The sequence below is a fragment of the Drosophila takahashii genome, chromosome 2R (genome assembly GCF_030179915.1).
Source record: "Drosophila takahashii strain IR98-3 E-12201 chromosome 2R, DtakHiC1v2, whole genome shotgun sequence".
Lineage (NCBI taxonomy): Eukaryota > Metazoa > Arthropoda > Insecta > Diptera > Drosophilidae > Drosophila > Drosophila takahashii.
Window position 1 is genome coordinate 42144802 of NC_091679.1, and position 21101 is coordinate 42165902.

The window sequence follows — 21101 nt, forward strand, 5'->3', positions numbered from 1 at the left end:
ATTCCTGGCCCTGCTGCTGCTGGGTTCCTATATCAAATTAACAAAACAAACGGACCGGCAGCAACAGAAGAAGATCCCCAGCAGAAACTTAGAAACTACTTGAAGCAGCAAAATAAACTAATAAGCAAACTGAAGGCCGGGGCAGAAAAGAAAAGGGAGAATGTCCTTGCCGAGTTGGTCCAACAATGGACAACATTGGCCAACATTGAACATTTCAGCATCCAACATTTTCGGGAGGGCCCAAAAACAAGCTGCTCGGCCTCGTCTTAATAAGATAAATAGGCACTTGAGTGCAACTTCTGTTGGAAAAACTTGACTGGCTGGCAGGATAGCTAGTCCTTCTCCTCCCGTTCAAAGGGTCGTCCTGTTCAATATTTTGTTTGTTAATGATGAGCAAAGTTTGCCGCATTTCGGTTTTTGCACTTTTCTGCCGATTCAGACAAATTTCCGACTTTAATGTTTTATGGTTAGGAGCAAGGGAACCTCTGATTTATGTGGGCATATCAGTTGTGCCAGGTTGGTCAGGGGAGTTTTCAGAGGGTTTTCTGGTAATAAACTACCTTTAATAAATCCTTAGACCTCCTTAATTTGTTGACTCTAAAAGCAAAATTACCAAAGGGAACATTACTAACTAAGAAGAGCTCTTTAAGCTTTCAAAGGGCTTTATTACCTTAATAATAAGTTGGGAAAATTTAATAGGAAATTCTTATTTTTGGGTGAGACTTTACTTAGAAAAAATGTCACCTTAATTGCTTTCGTATTCCCTGCGGTGAGCATTGAATTGCCGTAAATATCCTTTGATTTCCAGTTCCTTTCCCCTCCATTTGACTGCTGTATACTCCAATTACGCTCGAGTCGAATTGTCATTACTTTGGCACTGTAATTTACACTTCAAAAGCCGCCGCGAATCCTTTGAGAGCATTTCTTACACTCTCTCGCCTTTCCCCACTTTTCCCCGCTTCGATTTCGCTTTCTTCGGTCTCCTCTTCGCGTTCGTCAATTGCAATTTTTCAATTTATATGCCAGGGGACGAGGCTGATAGCCCGAGAAAATTCTCGGGTCCCCGTTGTCTTGTCGTTTTTTTGTCGGTTTTCTGCTCTGGCAATAAAATCAGCAGCGGCGCACTTGATTTGGCAACTTGGGAAAAAAATAATGCACTAAAAATTTTATACAAATATTTTTCAATCAAAAATTTTAAGAATTTTTAGACTAAAAAGATTAAATTGTTATTATACAATAATTATTTAGTTTTTACCAGTATTATAATTTATGACAATCCTTGTAGTTATTATATTAATTTTATAGTTTTTATAATAGTTTTCTTCCAGTGCATTTGCGGAATGCCACTTGTAAAAATATTGGCATAAATTATGAAGCTGCCTGGGCTCTCGACGCACGAAGCCAAAAGGCGAAATGTTTCCGCTTAATAAGGCTTTCCGTTTCCGCTTCTGGCCGCCGTTTCCTTCCTTCCGCCCACACACACTTATACACTTGAAGTTGCACCCCCTACCCCTTACCCTCCCCCTGCCCTTCTGCCACCGATCAACGGACTTCCCTACTTTGTATGCATCGCAGGCGGTTTTGTGGCCGTCTCTTTGGTCGCCTCCATTTATCTGCTCCATTGTTAAGCTCGTTGTCAGCGCTCGGCAATTGATAATGATTATAATGGTCGCTGCCGCATCTTCCTCTTCCTCCTTCCACCCCCTCTGAAACTACTTACATTACAATGCATCCACCCATTAGATGCTACCCCCTCTATCTACATCCCATTCAATGAATAGATGGCAATTTCTTTCAAAGCGCATGCAAATGACTTTGGATTTTAATTAAAAAGCAAGTGGCCTGTGCTGTGCAGTGCATTTGATGAGCTTGATGTTGGCCCAAAGACGATGATGATGGGTTCTCGGCTGGGTGTCCTGTTTCCCTGTTTTCTCCCTCGCTGTCTATGAAAAAAAGCCCGAGAAAAAAATGGAAAAATATTGGGTACTTTATTCATATTTCTGATGACTTAAAAATATTTCAAGCTACAAGAAAAAACACTAATTTTTACGAGTTTAAAATTATTTAAAAATATCAGAATTGTCTTATAAAAGTAAATTGTAATAAATAAGTAATAATCAAACTTTTTTTTTGCTAAAAGTGCATACCCTTTTTTTATCTGTGTGGATAACAGACAGAAAGGAAGGACACTGCTGCCTTTGTGTTTTTTTGCGGACGGGCCTAAAATGCTTTCAAAATAGAGTCAATGATTTTTCCTCTTCATCTCTCACGCTTTCTTTCTCTTTTCAATTTTTTTACATATTTTTTTATGAATTATACGGGCAATTATGCAGGCAAAGGCAACAATAACTAACACACACACACAGGAAGGACGAGACAAAGAAAAAAGGGGAGAAGGCAAAAAGGGTTGAGCCACTTCCTTTTGGGGCCGGAATTCTGGTCCCAAGCTGCTTTCGGTTTATTGAACCTGTTTAATTAAGCGTAAAATGTCCCCTTATTTGTCAACTCGCTTACGAAATTATATATATTTCATTTTTTCTTTGCTATTTCTTTGAATTTTTGATGTTATTTTCTTGTTGCATAATTAGCAACAGATGGAAGTGAAATCTGACCAGAACATGACTGGGCATTCAATCAAGCGGAAATTGGAAAAAAATAGATTTTTAGGATATTTAATTTGATATGAAATTAAAAGGTTAAAAATAAAATCATGAATAATATCGAAATTCATTTTAAGTGCTTAGTTTACAAGGATCCTATAAACTTCTTCTATAAATTAGAGAACCAAACTAACAATCAAATTTTCCCTTTTCTTCTCTTTTCAGGTGAGTTTTCTTCATCAAATCTCCCCCATTTTGAGCCATTTTCCTCCTCAAATCTAGTCGAGAGTAAGTTACGAGAATATATTCTGAAATTGCCGGAATAAAGCTTTTAGCCCCCAAGCAAAATCAGCTAACATACACATGGATGTTAAAGCCTTTTCCTCACAAAAGAAGAAGAACAATCAGGGAAGTCAAGGCGGCGGTTGCTTGAGGTTTCCCTTTTTATTATGTATTTTCCCACTGCATTTTATGGCAATGCGACACGCGATGCTGCGGCAACACCAACACACACATACACACATCCTTGCACCTACAGCCTGAAATTTTGCGCAATAAATAAAATTAAAGGTGGTGTGTTGCCAGTGTGTTGTGTGTGTGTTTGTGTATTTTTGCTGCTGAGGTGAGCGACTGGCAAAATGTAATTAGAATTGTACAGTGCGGTTAATATTTCCGCCCACTTGAGTGTGAGTGGGGGGTATGTGTGTGTATAAAACAATGCCCACAATGCGGCTCCTGGATCCTTAATTTCCCCTAACCATTTTCCCTCTCGCCTGCTGCGTGTAAAATGCAAACGCGTCGCGTGTCAAACGCTCGTTTTAATGGCAACCCAACCACCCAACACCTGCCACCCAACCTCCCCCCACCACCCACTGACACACCCCACTTGAGGCCAGACATTTGCAGCATTTCTTTGGGCTTGTTTTACAATAATCAAGACGAGGCCGCCGCCGCCCCTGTTGGTGTATAAAATTAATTTTATTTACTTTTTTTCCTTCTATTTTTCCAGGGTTTTTTCTTGGTTGTTTTGAGCCTGGAGCCACTTTCGGGTTGCCCAGTCTCGACCTTCAAGTGGCTACTCTTGTTTTCTTTTTTTTCTTCGCTTTTATCCTAGCTGTTGTTTCTGTGTTACGTGCGCATGTAATTAGTGCCATTTCTAGCAGTCTAATTGCAAAATTAACATATGAAGTGTTTGTTTTTGTTTTTGTTGGCTTGACTTGGCCCACAAGGAAATGCGAGGAAACTCGGGCTAAATGGAAGTGTAATGGCACTTGAACTTGGTTATAATAGCCTTCAAGGAAATTACTACTTACTTCTAAGCTGAAAAGGGGGCTGAACAAAATTAATAAAATATTTTGGGAACTTAATTCTTCATAAATAAAATATCTAAACCGAACCCTAGTGTTTTATTATCCTCACCACTGGTTTTTCACATCCAATTAAAGTCGTAGCCTCCTCTATTATTTTTGTTATTTTCCACTTGATGTGGCATCTTTAAAAATAACTCTCAAAGCTGCATTCCCAGCTAGAAACTGTCAGAGGCAGTCAGTCTGCTTTTCCACCCACTTCTCTGGGGCTCCTAAACGCCAAGAGACAGACAAGTTGTAAAATATATAAAAATTTCATAATACTCTTAGTGGAAAAATGTGCCACAACATCTTCCTGTCTTCCGTTTTATACACATATAGATATACACTTTTTTCCTCCGCTCTTCAGCTTTTGTTGTCGCCTGGTCGCTTGTCTGCAGATTGTATCTTGTATATGCACCACCCACTTTCGTTGTTGTTGCGGTTATCATACTTGTTGGCATTTTGGGTTATTGTTGTTTTTCTGCTGCTCTTGTTTCGGCTTGTCCACGCCCTTTGGACCAACTGCAGCCCCCCGAAAAACCGCCTTCACCTCTTGAATGTGTGTGTAGCACATAAAGCAAATTTTTATGAAGAGTCAGAGAAAGCTGCAACATATTCAGAAATTCCTTCCTTATTTTATTTTATTTTCCCTCCAGCTCCTCCAGAAATTTAATAAGAGTGAGATGGAGATTGGGGAGAACGGAAATTTTGCGGCCTGGTCATAAAATTACACCGAGGGTCCCGAGTTCGTGAGTTCGGGGTCTAAGGTTAGCTTTTCGCTAGGTATTTCAGGTATTTATTGGTCTACTAAGTGGGCTCTAAATTTGACTTATACGCTCGCTTCCTTTCCATTTTATTTTATTTCGCTTCGCAGTGAGAAGGCGCATAAATTATGCACAAGTCCCTGATTCTGGGGGTCGTAAAACTGGGCGATCCATCCCATCCATCTCCCCGCCCACAGAAGTCCAGTACTATTAAGTTCTGCCCAACAGGGCGCAATAAAATCAAATCAACGTGACGACATTTCAGTTTACATCTCAGTGGGGGGCTGGAGTTGTTGGGTGGGACAATAAAACGCACCAAATTTAAATTAAAAATCAATTGGAACAGTGGGACAGGAAATGAGAATTGCTGTGGGGATTGGTTTTCCTACCTACGGTCACACGCCCATCTTGCATTGGGCACACGACGATTCTTCTTTGTGTGGCTAAATATAATTACAAAAATCTAATAAAAATAAAAATCGATACAAATAATTCTAATAATGTATTTGGTTAAATTTGTTATATATTTCCTTTTGAAATACGATTTGAATTGATTTTTAAAGAGGAATTACATAGTAATATTACTACATTTTAGTGAATTTTAGACACTTATTTATTTCCATGTTCATTGCCTTATTTTCTCCCCTGTTTTACCATTTCCGCTTTTCCTCTTTCCCTCCGGAAAAGTGTCACATAAAATCGCAAATTACAGTGCTTGACCAATTCCCCTACCTCTGATTTGCTTCCCCTTTTCTTTTTTCCCTTCCTTTGGCTCATTGTAGCAACTTTTGCCATTCGCCATTATTTTTGCTTTTGGCTTTGTCAGTTGTTAACCGTTATTTAATGCACATTTAATTTAGTCGTAAATAGAGCGGGAGATAAAGAGAGAGACAGATAGCGAAAGAGCCACCCCAAATCGTGAGTTTTCCGTGAGTTTCCGTTTCCTCTGCCAAATGTTACGCCGGGGAGTTGTTGCTTTTCCTTTACGGTCGGAGACATAAAATTTCAAAAGTCGCCCGCATCTCAATCGCCTTTCAATTCGCTTCCTTTTTGTTGTTCTTCTAGAGTAATTAACTAAATACAGCTTTGTAATGCCATCCGTGGGGAATAGTGGGTGGTGGCTGGTTGGGTGATTTGTGGGTGGTTGGGTGGCTGAGGCACGCACATGTGCGGAATAAATCAAAGCGCTTGGCGCCCAACAAAAAAGCCCAGGGAATGGGTTCATTTTCCCCGTTGATTTTTGCAATTAGAGAAGGATCAAATGGGCAGAAAAAGGGGCACAGTGGCGAGTTCATTAGATGGCTTAGCCTGGCTTCGGGGAAAAGTAGAAAAAAGGGGAGTTGCCACTGAGTTGCAATCGATGCGTGCAATTAAATGCTGGCCAAAGCAAACATCCTGCAATGCCAGCGCCGGAGATTCGGATTCGCCGACTAATTGCTAATTGATAACAGTTCCAATTAGGGGAGATATCAGGCGGAAAACAAGCCGAATCACAAACTTAAATAAGAAACAAAAAAATAGGAAAAGACGAGCTAAAAGTCCTAAATATAAGTTATTACAGAAATTGTAATTTATTTATTTTCTAAATACTTTAAAATCACAACACCAGCTATGAAAATTTAAACTCTAATTTAATTTTCTGCCACCGGAAACTCGGAATCGGAATCCCCGAAAAGCTTGCCCCAAAGTCTGCCCTAAAATCTTGCTTAAACTTGTGCAAATTTTGCGGCATCTTAGGAGTTGAAAGCCCGGGGCGAATCCTTGGCCAGGACATTGGCAGCTGCTGCTGCTGCTGGTGGCAACTGTTGCCGGAAACGCCGGCGGATGTCCTTGCTAAACCGAATGGCTTCACCGCCGTCGCTGCCAACCAGGAAATATGCCGCAGCACGAAATTAAAATCCTTCAAGAGAGCACCAAAACGAAAAAAAATAAGCAAGGAAGTAAGAAATAAGGAATAAGGAAATTCTGGCGCTGCATAACATTTTCAGGCGCTGAGGTAATCTACGGCTTACATCATAAGTAAGAGGCTGAAAAACTCTTTGCTAATTCTTTTTGGTTGGAAATCAAAAAAGGATTATTAGCTCAAAGCTTTGTCGGGCTTGGCGGATTTAATATTGGCTGATTATGTGCGTCTGATGTGGGGGGCTCAGAACCCCCCGCCCCCCTTTTGGGGTCTGTTTGTGTGGGAACTCACACAAGTGACGGAAATTGCTGCATAAAGCGCGCTTGATTGAGTTGACAAGTTGTAATTTCATTGCCGGATCCGCGCGCTCACTTCATGGGCCTCTGGGTGGCAAAGTGGGTGGATAGGTGGGTGGTTGGGCGGAAAATGCCCTAAGTGGGATGCTGCGGGACGAACGGGAGGAACACAGGAGGTGAAATGCCATGAAATTGACGCAACATCTGCGTTGCCTGCGGGCACAAGTGCTTTTCGTGCGGCTCTACTCGAACATCGAGCGTTGGTTTCAATATGGAACAGGATGATTGGGTTAGGAATGGATATCATATATATATATATATAAAGACCAGAGTGTGGGTAAAAGCCATTGCAAATATATATGGAGTGTCGCTGAGGGATATGCGTAAATCGGCAAATCGCTTATACACTTCTCTTCATTGAGAAAGGATTTTGAATAAATAGTTGAGTAATAAAAATATTTCAAAATTAAATTTAATAAGTTTTTTGAGCAAAAATAAATGGAATATTTTTGTTAAATCCTTATTATTATAATATTAAATTAGAAAATTCAAGTAAATTGAATATTAAAAAAATATTTGAGTCTTTAATCATCATTACTTTAAATACACTTTTGAAATATTTGTATCATTAAACTTAGCTTTCATTCAAGTCACTCTCAAACAAAGAAAGTCTCGAAAACACACTTTCTCTTTCGCTCAGCAGGAAATGCTCTTAGAAATGCTAAATACCCTTTTGTTCCTACCTCAAGTTCAATTCCATTATGAATTGTCTGCTATTTATACCTTTTTCTACCTGCTCAACTCGCAGGGATCAGCGAAACTTTTCCCACGCAATAAAGTCTTTCGGTAACAAAAGCCTCGAGGACCAAGGACGAATGCGAATCCGAATCCTTGGCGGAACTTCTTTGCATAGCTTTGATTTGATTTCGCCTCGCTCACGCAATGTTCTCAAGGTCCTCAAGAGGGATTTCTCCGTATCTCAGTTTCTCCGCTGACAGGATGCACCTGCTTCGCTTCGAGTTACGCACAAATCAACACTTTCGCTTTTTTCGAGACAGCCCAAAAGAATAAAAAGGATAACAAAGCAAGTTTTAAAGAAATAAATTGCTCGAGAGTCCTTTGTTTGTGCCCAGACAATAGAAGGTCCTGGCAATTAGCGAGTGGATAAATCGAAACCCAAGGAATCGCAGGAAGTTCTGTCCCGGAAGTGTTTCTCTCTTCTCTCTATTTGGCCAACAAACTTTAGTACGTTTATTAATGATGTGGTCGTCGTCCTTGCGGTTTCTGGTTAACTAATCCAATTAAATTTGTCTAAAATTTCACTGCCCTGAGAGGAGGTTTTAAATTTCTTTTTGGGTTAACGAAAAATGAGCATTTCTTTCGCCTCAAAAATTATGCAACATATGCGAATCGAGGCAAAGTTTTGTGTTAACTTTACGCATGATTTATGTGACCTTTCCTCCCCGGAAGCCCAAAAACCCCCGAATCCCAAGGATCAACTTTACAACAAACAAAATTAGCAAAACATGTGAAACCATCAGCTTGAGTAAAAGTCAGGCCGAAAAACTTGTGGATATTTTACTCTCCTTCAGCCATTCTTTTGTGTTATTTTTTCAGTTTCTTTTTTTTCGGAGTATCCCTTCATGTTTAACATACAACCCCCATGTCCTGGAAACTTATTAAATTAAACTTCTACACATGTTTTTCGGGGGCCCGGATATGTTCAATCTATTGTACACAATTTTATGCCCCCCAAAAAAAAAAGTGAGCAGGCAAAGTGGAGATGGGAAATGTGCGTTTCAAGTTTCTTTTTGGACCGCTTATCGACATGCCAAATAAATCATTTTCTTTTTTTTCTGGGTCGCCTTCATTGAAATCTCAAATGTTTTCTCCGCCTGATTATTTTGGCAAGCGAAAGCCTTTTGATTTCGCCTCGAGATTTAGGCTGTAAATCTTGTCGAAAACAAAGAATTTGTTTTATTTTATGCTGGAAATTATGCCTTTTGGTATAGCTACAAAATAGGAAAAAATACAATTTAAGTTTCCCACTTTTCCCCATTAACAGCTAGTAAAATATAAAGGAAAAAACAACACTTAACACTGTTATTTACCCAAAAAGGGAAGAGAAAAAGCCGTGAGTGCGCACATTTAGATACAAATATATGCACATCCATGAGATACAATTGCTTTAACATATACAACTAACTGCGAGAATACACAATAAAAAGCGCGTTGGCTTAGGTACACAAAACAGAGGAGTTGGAAAAGGATACTCATTCGCACACTCATATACACAGTGAGAAAAGGCAGGCGGCGACATTATGGCGCCAGTCAGTCGCTGTTTTTTTTATTCTTTTTTAGGGTGGAATTGAAGGGGTGGAGTGGGTGGTTCTCTAGAGTCCAGGCCAAAGTCGTTCGCATACGAAATTTTTCGCTTTGTTCTGTTGTGGTCCTTGCTCTCGGGTCAAATGTTTCCTAGAACTGGTGAAAGTACATGGTCGTAGGTTGGGGGGTGAAAGGGGGTCAAAAGTGTTGAAGTCGACGCAAACAAAGTTGCCTTTTGTTGCTGTTTTGGGGTCTGCTGCTTGATTAGATTAGTGAATGATTCTCAATGGGCACATTGATTGGCTTAACGATTACTAGTAATCGATAGGTGAGGGAGCGAAAGAGAGAGACTGAGAAATCCATTCGATTTTGATTCGGAACAAAGAGCTTTAGGGTCGTTGTTTATTTAAACTTGTTTTATTGCGGGCAAATAATAAATGAAGGCTGAACTTAAGGTTTAAACAAGTTGGTTTAGTTAAAAGCCTTTAACCTTTTTGGGGTTTTTGATAGAGTTTTCTTTAAATAAATTGGTTTGAATTGTAATATTAGTAATATAGTTTTCCCTTGTAAGGAACATCAGCTGTTCGTCACCCACGGGGTTATTTATGTGAAAGGTATCCATTTATACAATTTCATTTTGGCAAGCTAACCTATAATTTGCTGCATTTTTAGCGCCGTGTTTCAGCGTTTTCTCTGTTTCTATTTTTTTATGGCTGTTTCGCCATAGTTGTTTGGCTGTCAGGGCACATGCCACACTATATAATCGGGGGTTATATGGTATGTGAGGCGGGTGGAGAGGGGCGTAGAAGGGGGCAGGTAACCTGCCGGTGCCTGTCGCGGAAATGTACCGCAGACATGCAAACAAAACTTTTTACCCAGTGTAGTTGCTTCGCCTGGCACGCGAACTAACGGAGTATTTGCCTGCCACTCCCCCTGAACCGCCGCCCACCACCCTGAGGAACGACCCCCTTGAGCCCCCGCCCCTGCATTCTGTTTGCTCTGTTTTTATTATTACTCGTACTTTGCCACGGCGTAATGCAAACTTGTTTATATACGTGTGGCGTCGTTGTCCTTCTGTCGCCCAATGTCTGCATTGTCCTTTTTTTCTGTTTTATTTTTTTTTCTGTTTTATTCTTCGCCCCCATTTGTTTGTTGGTCCTGTATTTTTTGTTTCTCCACCTTGCTTTTGTTGTGGTTCCCTTGGCCATTTCTTTGTTGCCTTTCACGAGCCAGCGAACAAGAGGTGTGAGTCAAAGTGCTTTCGGTCCGCTCTACCAAACTGAATTATAGTTTAATAAATTTATACATTTATTTTTGCAAAGAATGCAACCAAAAAAGGAAGAAAACTGCAAACAAATGAATGGAAAAGCGACTGAGGGAGTTTATTTAACATATGGCAAGAGTCTTAAAGCTCGGAAACGAGAAAATATTTTATATTTACAAACAAATATTATTATTTTAAAAGTATTTTAAAGGCCAGAAAGTGTAATAGTGTTTTTTTGGTAATCCAATCCCATATTATCAGCTTTGATTATTAAAATTACATATTTAAATCATTAAATATTTATATTTAAAAAATTAGTTATCTAACTTTCATCTAGTATTTTTCCGCCCTTTGCTAGTCTCGTAACCTTTCAAGATTTTCCTCCCTTGTCGTTGATTTATTCACGCCGCTCCTGTTAATTGCATTTTCACCGCACTTATCTGCTATAAATAAAATTATATAATTACCCTGCATTCTTTGAGGATTGAAAGGGGGTTGCTGCTGCTGGTGGCTTAGATACTACACACACACACACAGGCAAATCCACTTAACGGTTTTGTGTGTGTTACTTAACGCGTGTTGCCATGGCAAAGAGTGGCCAAAACAAAAAGCACAAGCTGAATGCCGAGCAAAACAAAGGCAACCAACTAAAATGCGCAAAAAGGTAAAAGGCAAAGAACACACAGACACAGATACAGATACAGCTACACAGACATAAAAGGGTCGGTGGTTTCAGGGGGTGTGGGTGGGCTTTTGGGCCTTATTTCCCTGGCATTTACATGGCAAAAAGCGCCTTGCCTTTCCAGATGTTTATCCTTGTTGTAGGCCGCACCGAAACTCAAAAGGCGCCGCAACAAAGTGAAATTCTTGTATTTTTCCCCCTCGGTTAATTCGTTCTTTGTGTTTTTTTCGTGGAATTAGTGCTAGAAGAATTAACCGAAACTTTGGTCAGGCGTTGATAAAGAATGCCCAGAGATATCTCATCAATTCAAGCCTCAATTAACGCTTTTAAGTATGCCAAAAAGTGTTCAAGTATATTTTTGGCGTAATTAAAGTGAGATAATCCTTAGTCCTATTTAAATGCAATTTAATAATAATTTAATTGGTCAATAAAAATGATTTATAGAGTACTTATAAATTCTATTTTCGGTTATATACCTGAATTATGGGATAATTATAGGAAAATCTAAAGCTTCAATTTGAAACTATGGCCAAGTCCTGAAAACCTCTTACTATCCGAGTGATTTAGCCTTCATCTTTGTTGGCTCTTTTCTCTTGCTCTATTTCGTATTATGCTGATTTCCTCGGGGAATCGAAGACATGTGCATAGAGCATAGAGAACATTGGCCACTGACCTCCTTCATATCCTTATATCCCTTCCCTCGTATCCTGTTTTTCACCCTCCCCCCCCCCCTTCCATCCCCCTGCTAAATTATTTATTGCAACATGCACGTTTCTGCTGCTTCACTCCCACTTCTTGTAAATTTTTATGAGAATTTCGTGTTTAGAGCGTTTGCGTTCAACTTTAAGTAATTGCAAATTGATTGAAAAAAAGGGAAACTCGGAATGTGAATGGCAAATTACGCGCTTTATAAATTGTTTACGTGTAATGCTTTCAATTAATTTAATGCATCCGCTGCCCATCTCTTTTTCCTTTTTTTTCCTATATTGGTCCTTTGGTTTTTCCCTTGGATTTACCCTCATTTGGCATGTGATAGCGTTTGTGTTGGCCATGTTTAATTGCTTGTAATTTGCACTAATGACGACGGCAGCAACAACAAGTTTCTTTCTCCCCATCATTAAAAGTGAATTTTATAGCTCGCGGTTGCCATAGATTAATACAAAAATCAATAGTTTCGGTTGCGAAGGAGTCGTCGTCGCATAATTCATTTATAAATCAGAGCGAAACAATTAAAGCTTTTTGGTCACAACAGAAAATAGAAACTGCAATTTGGTGCGTAAAAGGTTTATCTCACTCTCGTTTCTATTTGGCGCCTCGAGCTATTTACGCCATTTTTAATTGCAGCATGAAAAAGTAATTACGAATTTGCTTTGTGCCCTCCAACTTATTTTGGTCTCTCTGTTTCTCTCTATTTTGTATTTTTTTTTTAATTTTCAAAAAACCAAGTGGACGGCAGGCGTGGCACTGCAACTCAAACAAAATTATAAGCAAACACGCAAAACTGCCACAAAACTTGAAAACTGAGAGTTGGCCCACCCACTGGTACTCCAAAAGGGGAAAAGGGTGAAAATGTATACAAAAAAAAAGGAATAAAAACGGGGAAAAAAGTGTGGAAAAAACCCCGAAAAAATTATATTTTGCAGTCGTTTAGGATTTCAGTTGAGTTGGGATACGAAAGCCGAGTTTGGGTTTCGGTTTCGTCGAGGTTTTGGTGGTTTCTCTTTTTGTTTTCTCCCCCGTTTTGTTTGGGTTCTTGTCTAGGAGTCCAGACAGAAATAGCATAGCATAGCAAATAGTTCGGTGGATAACTCCTTCGGCAGTGTTGAGCAAATTAATAAAAAAGCAAGTGCAAATATCGTAGTCACTGCCCTCGGGGTATTCTCATAATTCGGAATCAAATTTGTGGGGGCCTTTGGAGTAGTTGGATGAATTTCATTTCCTAAATGGTGGCTGTGAAAAAATCAAAGGGGTAACGTAACGTGAAATTATGAATGGAATAAGGGTTGTGTTGCGGAAAAGGAAGGGAAAAGGAAATTCCAGAGCTTAAAGGGCAGTCTTTAAGTGTTTGATGCACTGATATATAAATAAGTTCTTAATACAATTTAAATAGTTTTTATCTATTGCTGATTTTATTATGTTTTAAAATATGAAATTGTTTAATTTTTTTAAATTATTATAAATTTATAGTAAATTTAAAGTTGTCATACTTTGATTTCCATTTAAAATTATATTTAGCTAACATTCTATTTAATATTTTCTAGCTTGATTTAAATATTTTTGTATTACTTTTATTTTCTTATTTATTTTCACTATGCACCGTTCTTTTAACTTTGTCTTCAAGTAAAATGACAGTATGTAAGACTACATTTGCGACTACAATTCCGCCTGCTTTTCCCCTACAAATATCCGATATCGATTGGGGCCTCGAATGTAGGGCCCTCCACAACATATGTTGCCCCATTGCTGCATGCCACTTGCACGTATTGCCTCTTCGCAATTTGTTTTGTTGATTCTGCTGTTGATTTGCTTCCAGTCTTGCCGCTACATTTACAAACGGGCACATATAGATTCTTTTTTATGGCCCACCGCCGCCCACAATTCGGCTGTCCTATCTCAGTGAGAGCTTTTGGCCAGTCTCCCAGTCTCGACTCCCTTTGAGTTTAATTTTGCTAATTGAAAAACGTAATAAGCCCGGGGGTTAAGCGATGGTGGACACACGTCGAAAGTTTCTCTCCAATCTCCACTTTTTTTTTGTTTTCCTTTTCCATTTTCCGCACTCACGTTTAGTGTAATGCGATGTTGTAGAGTGCAAGTAAATGCATTACACTGACCAACAGGGTTCAGCTACTTGAATTCGTTATAGGCGAAATTAAATTAAAATAAAATCTCGCCCAAAAAAGCGCTGGATACAAAGGCAAACTAAAGAGCGCTTAAAACGAAATCCTCTGAATGTCTGTCTGGCATTTAGCTATTTATGTAACCCCCCTAACTACCACTGTAGTTGCCAACCCGGGGTTGACCTACACTTGGCATTTTAGTTAATTACGAAACCGTCCAAAAGGGGTTTAGACTTTCTATATTTCGTCCTTTGTGTTATCCCCGTCTTTTTTCGCTTTTTCCCCCTCCTCTTTTGAGTGAAAATTGTCAGCGAATGCAGTTGCAGGATAAGGCAAATGGAAATGCAAAAGGGGTGAGGTTGGGTGGGGGTTGGATTGGTACCACCGCCATATGAGTCTTCACGGTTAGTTGGTCTAAAGCGGGGGGAAAAAAGAGACTCTGTGCATTTTGTTGATTGTGTCTCTCCGGCTAATGAAGATGGCTAAGCTGCGCTAAACAAGGCAAACTGTCTGGCTAAAAAAGGTAGAAAAAAAGTTAACCAAAAGGTTATGGCCCACTTTTCCGCCTGCCAACTAATCATTGGCATATTACCAACTGCAGCCGCTGCTTCAATTTTCCCCTTAGCCAGTATGCAACTTCATTCTTCCGCACAAAAGCCGTTTTAATAACTTTTATAACTCGGGCTACTGGAGTATTATTATTAAAAAAAAGAAGAACGGAAAAGTTGTATTATTGAAATGATGAGCTCTGCGGGCTTTGACTCGCTTTTTTATGCACTGACCAAAGTCATGCCTTTGTCCCTGCTAATTAACTTGTTGCGTCGTTTAATTAGCCAAGAGCCAGGAAGATAGAGAGATAAAACAGGGAACTTTTCGCTCAACTGGATACACCATTTTCCATTTTCCCATTTTTTTTTTCCTCTCATTTTAATCTCTCCTCCTTGTCCTGCGTTTTACGCAGTAGCCGCATTGTAAATTATGAAAATTAAACAAATGCCTGAAAGTTTTTTAATTAACCAGCGGTTAGTGAGGAGTCCAGCCATCTCGCTCGCGCTCAACTGTCGCTGTCTCTTTTCGTCTCTCGGCCTGACACTAATTGCGAACAAGCGCCTGAAATGTTTGCCAAAAATGTCAAAAGCTAAAAGCAAACGCAAATAAATTTAGCATAAATATTTATTATGGTCAAAGGAAAGAGAGATGGCAATAGAAGAACAGAAAGAGAGGGAGGCACAAAGAGATAGCCCTGCAGTTTTGGCATTTTTGCTATTTGCACTGACAGCAAATGACACTTGGCACATAAATCGAAACAGAAAATTATGAGCAGCCACCGCCGCAAGCCTCAAAATTTTTCCCGAGCGAAATTGCATAATTAAATTGCCCAAAAAGTGGAGCGACTGACGTCAGACCGCCGCCGCCTCCAACCCCACTCCCATTCACACCCCGTACACTCATTCGCACTCATTCATTCATTCATGGGGACAGGCGAGTCAAGTCGAGTCAACTCAAGTTGTCTTCGTCTCCGCTGGCTGGCACTTCTCTATAAATAATTGCATGCGAATTTGTCAAGCGTGTCAAGGCAGAAGGAATGCAGCATCACTGGCAGCATCACGGCGAAAGGGACGGCAACAGTGGTGGGGAGGCAAGCGAAAGGGATGGCAACAGGGGAGGGGAGCGAGAGAGAGGGGAGAGTAAAGTATCTCGAGGATGCGATTCACAGTCGCGACAAATTTGCGATGTCTTCGGCATGCAAAGTGCGGCAACTTGAGTGCAAAAGTCGCATCATTATGCTGTATGGCAAAAATACGCAAGCAGCTTACACATGTGCAACATATACATATGTGTATATACAGGGTATATATCTGAATGATGTGGGCAAATACGAAAAAAAAGTGCACACCGGCGGCCAATTAAGTGGGTTTTCTCGATGGGAAAGTCAATTTGGCAAAGAATTGAGAAGCAATAATAAGTAATCAATCAGTTACCGACACAAGAGCCTCAATATATTCACTCAATTAAAATTAAATTATCACAAAATAAGTAAGGTGTATAAAATACTTAAACTGCTTGAGTTGCTTTATTAAATTATAATTAATTGCTGCACACACAACATTTCGGAATACACTTTCCCCGAAACTAACATCATTAAACCTACCTATCTAATTTCATTCAACTTTTGCCTAGTCCTCCTGCAACTCAACCCTTCCGAGTTATGCTCGCAGTTTTAATTTAATTTCAAATTTCAAAGAAACTTTTTGCCCAAATTCCAGTACACATATCATGGCCAAAAATAAGATGATGCGCAAAAATGGTGAAAAGTCTGTGTGTCTCGGTTTTTCGGCTAACTCGCGGCTGTCGCAGATTTTGAGATGTTGCAGTTGGAGGAAAATTAAGTGGGTGGTGGGTGGAAAAACTCAAGGCTGTGAGGAAGGAAAGTTATCTCCGCGCTCTGTCTCCTGGTTATTCGGGCAAAAGTTGAAGCGGTAAGCAAGCAGAAAATGTCGCCCGCCTGTCAAAACTCAGCTGAAAAAGGGTTTTCCCCCCGCTCCACACTTTCCACACCTGTATTGCATCTGTCAGGACTTGGCTAAAAGTGTGCACTGTCAATTTATTGCTGCAGTTAATTTGCATGAAATATAAATAAATGCCAAAGCAACTTGAGACGACGCCTCCTCGGGCTCTATAAACAGGATGCCGCCTCTCCACCCTCTACTCTGTACTCTGTATCCATCTGTAGCCATTTGATATGGCGTCTGGTGGGAATTCAAATTAAATTAGAATTTCTCTTGGTGTGTAATTTAAAACTATTTTGCATAGAAACTAAAGTGCGTCTAACTCTCTGCTCTGCTTTTCCCTCGCTTTCTGGCTCGGTTTCCTTGCTCTTTTTTTTTGAGCAGGGGGAGCTCTGTGCAACCAACTTAAACTTGTTAAGCTTGAGGGAATTTTTAGCTTCGCACAGCAGCAGCAGTCCACAGAGCCACAAAAAAAATTCGAAAAAAAATAGCAAAAAAATGTTACAATATTTAAAACTCAACTTGATATGCGCCTGGGAGCTTACTGCGTCTTCCTGCGAGTGTGTGTGCGTTTGATTTATAGTGAGCTGGGATTAAGCTGTCTTTGTGCTCTACAAGAATGTTGTAGGAAATTTTTAGTATAATGCACAGGAGCAGACGTAGCCGGCGTCGCATTTGGCCTAAGAGAACTCTGCTCTGTTCCCGGCTTTTCCCAGGCGTGAGTCAATGGGGATATCATCGGACAGGAGATGTAGATATCGTGGGGAGCTTACCGCGGCAGGATAGATTGATAAAAAGGATTTTTTTGAGTTCCTGAGGAAAATGCAGCTATTTTAGGCAACCGGCACGAATCAATTGATGGACTTTTACATTAAAATCTGCGGCCTTATAAGGCTTTCCAAAAGATTCATACAACATTCCAATTTTTAAAGATTAATTAAGATTTTGAACCTATTAAAACTTAGCAAAATATATCATATCAATTTAAAATATTTTATCAAAATTTGTAAGAAGGATTTTAAGTTTTTTTAAAAACGTAACCGCGTTTAAAGAGTAATATATGCTAGAAATATCATAAATTACCTTTAAAGCATACCTTAATAAATACTTCCCGTACCTCAAACTCCATCTTTAATATTTCCTTCGAGTATGGCTTCTGGTAAAACCCCTACCCCCAATCCAAATAATGTAATCATCGATTTGAAAACAAACCATTCTCAAGAATTTCTAAGCCGAAGCCATTTCCCTGTTGGTTCAATGGACTTTAAATCTAATTAGCCCATTGTGAGAGCCTAAGACCCTAGAAAAGCAGCCCCCTTAAAATCAATATGGAATAAAAACAACGGTAAAACGTGCCGCAACAGGAGAACATATGAAAAATGGCGTCGCATAAATATATATTTATATACCTCTGTATTTACATTGTTGTCTACGTATGTTTTTCGGATATATATACACATATTTACGCAGTGATGACGACAACATCGCCATTGTTAATAGGATTACGAAGCACAACTAGAACAACAACAATAAGTAGAAGGAGGAGAAGGAGAAAAGTAGGAAGGAGGAGAAGCAGAACAAAAGTAAAGCAAAGCTAACGGCATTAGCAATGGCAGAAAACCCCAAAAGCGAAAAAAATCATTTATAGTAAAATACAGCATAGTAGGGGAAAGAGAAGCCAAAACAGCAGTAACTGAAAGAGACGGGCATACAAAGAGCAAAAGAGAGGGGGCTATCCTTGTAGAGCGAGCGAGCAAACAAAAGTAAATTAGATTGTGTGGCCCATTAAGGCATTAAGATTTCATTGCTCTCACCCTCTTTTTGTAGGATAGGAGGTACCCCTACCATATGGGACACCGTTAGTTACCCTCGTGGCAGAGAAACTGAGAAACGGAGAAACCTACAAGGGGATTGTAGGGGGTTCGACACCACCAGTGGCATACATGTGCGGCACTTAAAGCGTCGCCGTCGCACTTTAAGGGTTTCACTTAAGTCGCTTTGGTGCACAGAGGAAAAAAGTCCCTAATTAGAGGATATGTCTCATGGTTCTCCATAAAAATTGAAATATAAATAGAAACTATAAATATCAAAGTCAGAATGAGTTCTCAAATCTTCCGAAATTCTTGAATAATTATAATTTTTATCCAAAAATTCGCAATAAATTTAATAGAGTACCAGCAAAATGTTTCTTGTGAGCGACACGATCTTTTACCATAGTTTCTTTCGTTTCTATTTACAATACCTTCATTTTCAAACAAAATGTAACTACCTAATGTATTTGTAAAGTGGAAAAAATCCCTCAACAATGGTTAAGATGACAGTATCCCTCCAATATTGCTATTTTTCCCCTGTGCATTTTCTCTTTCCCTCACTTTACTTTTACCCCCCATTCACCGGACTACATCGCTTCATTTTCATTTTTTCGCACTTGAGCGTTTCTGTGTTGACTTGTTAGGCAGCTCGTCGCATCCTCGAACCCCAGAAAGAATCTCGGGCTACGTGACTTTTTGCGGTTTGCTTGGATTTAGCCAGCGAAAAGTGCTAAAAATTGCCCAATCCTCCAAAACACCAGAGCAACCCCCACCCCATTGGGATTGGGCCAAGCATTTTGTTTAATGACCTTGAAGCAGAAGCGTGAGTCGAAATGTATCTTGTATCTGGCGGATGTCCTTAGCTCGAGATTCGAGACTCGAGTTCCATTCTACTCGCCATCCAATTCTAGTGGCCACAGCTAAATTTAATGGACCGTGAACAGTCGAGCAGTCGAGTGTGTGTGCGTATTCACTCTTTGTTTGCGGACTTTTAGGCGCTCGTCATTGTTTGGCATTTGACTTAATTTAAAGTGCTGCTGCTGGTGCGACTAAGTGCAATTGGCTGTGCGATGATGACAAGTGTCGAGGGCAAAAGAAGCGGAAATGCTGGGCTAAATCAAACAATCTCCATGTGTAAATGGGGAATTTGAACCGTGCAAACAGACCTTACCACTTAACATTGAATACCGAATAGTTCCACCCAACCCATGACAATTAGCAATTAAATTCTAGTCTTAATTGGTATTTTACAAGAAACCCCAAGCTAACCCCAACAATTTGTACCTTCTTCTATTTCCAGGTAAATTACACATTACACAGCGAACTCTATCCCAAACTTTCGGCCTTTGTGAGTAATTTAATAAATTTATTTGAGACACTCGAAACCCGAAAAGTGTGGGGGGCTGCAAGTCAAGCAAACATTTCGTAATTTTCAATTATGGGGAAAACATTTCAGGAACCTTTGTGTGTCAGCAGCACACACACATAACATCACATGGTCGTAAAATGTTTTGTTTGTCGGTTAACCGGAATTTCGCATAATCATTTGCATACATAATAAAAATTCCCCAAATCATGAGCAGCAGCAGTGGATTGTGGAACCTCTGACCAGCCAACTATTTATGCTGATCATCATTAACGGACCTTTCCGCAAGAAAAGCCGAGATTCAACGAACAAGAAAATTAATTTATGTGCCGAAAGGGTTGTGAACTGAACTGCCTTGCCTTTCCCTAACTTTCCCAGATCCCGAGACCTTTTATTTTTGAGGGAAAACTAAACTCCTTGAGAAGGGAGGAATGGAATGCTGATGGGCAGGAATAGAAATCATTAATATGCTGATGCTGAGCTGTGCATGTGACAAAGGACACTCGCTTTTCATAGAGGGAACTCGACAACACAATGCATTATAATGTGCTTATAAATATATTGTCCAGTATCTCAAGGGTTGTCCATCTTTTCCATTATTATTTTCCCATGAAGCCGAAGGAACTTGTTTGGATTTTTGGGAATTTTCGCAGTGGGCTTGTTTGATTTTTGGCGTTGATAACAAGTTCGGTGACCGAAGGTCAAACGAAAGTCGTTCACACGTTCGGCAAACACACAACACACACAGATCACAATTAGCAGCTGGCGTTGAGTGACCATTTGCTCTCTGTCCTTACCTCTGTCCAAAGATTCCACCCCAGGATATGAATCCTTAATAAATTCCGAAATGGGACACGCGTTCGCCACGAACTCTTCGCCCTTTCCATTCCATTTCGCTTAGTTGTTTATGCACTTCCTGGCGACATTTTATAGTTTTTTTGCTGTGTGGATTTCTCGCATTTTATTGAGATGAATTACACACTGACCCCCCGAAATGAGGGTCAATGCTGGTTTTTCCTCTTACAAGTATTAATGATATGGGATTTGGCCTGATCTACTCGCTCGCTTCCATTGCTGTCCATCAATACTCGGGCTTAAACCGAGTAGACGGGACAGCAAAATCAATAGCATTCGGCACCAAGGAGGGCAAAACGGAATAAAGAGCAAACAACAATTTTAATGTCCTTTTCGGGTCGGTAAGAAGAAGGGGGCGTTCATAAATTTTTATTACGTAATTGAGTTTGTTCGGTTTAGTTCGGCGAGGGTTGTTGATGCGATGCTTTTGCAAATGTCTTTCGCATGAAACAATAAAACCAAATGTTGAAATCGACATGGAAGCAGGAGACCCCCAAAAGCATTATTAATAAATACAAATTCGTTTTGGGGTAAGCAGA

The 21101-nt window shown here is 39.9% G+C and overlaps 1 protein-coding gene across 27 annotated transcripts in view; it reads left to right on the forward strand.

Moving 5' to 3' along the window:
* Positions 1-21101, forward strand: part of mbl (muscleblind) — a 128271-nt gene that overhangs the window by 50518 nt on the left and 56652 nt on the right. The window contains exon 3 of one of the 27 annotated variants that reach the window (XM_070213436.1): positions 19642-19689. The exons of 24 other annotated variants lie outside the window; for them this stretch is intronic. In XM_070213436.1, the coding sequence (XP_070069537.1) occupies positions 19642-19689 (48 nt within the window). Of the gene's footprint in view, positions 1-2825; positions 2898-19641; positions 19786-21101 lie in introns of those variants that run through there. 2 more of the 27 variants (XM_070213435.1, XM_070213437.1) reach the window with 2 other exon arrangements.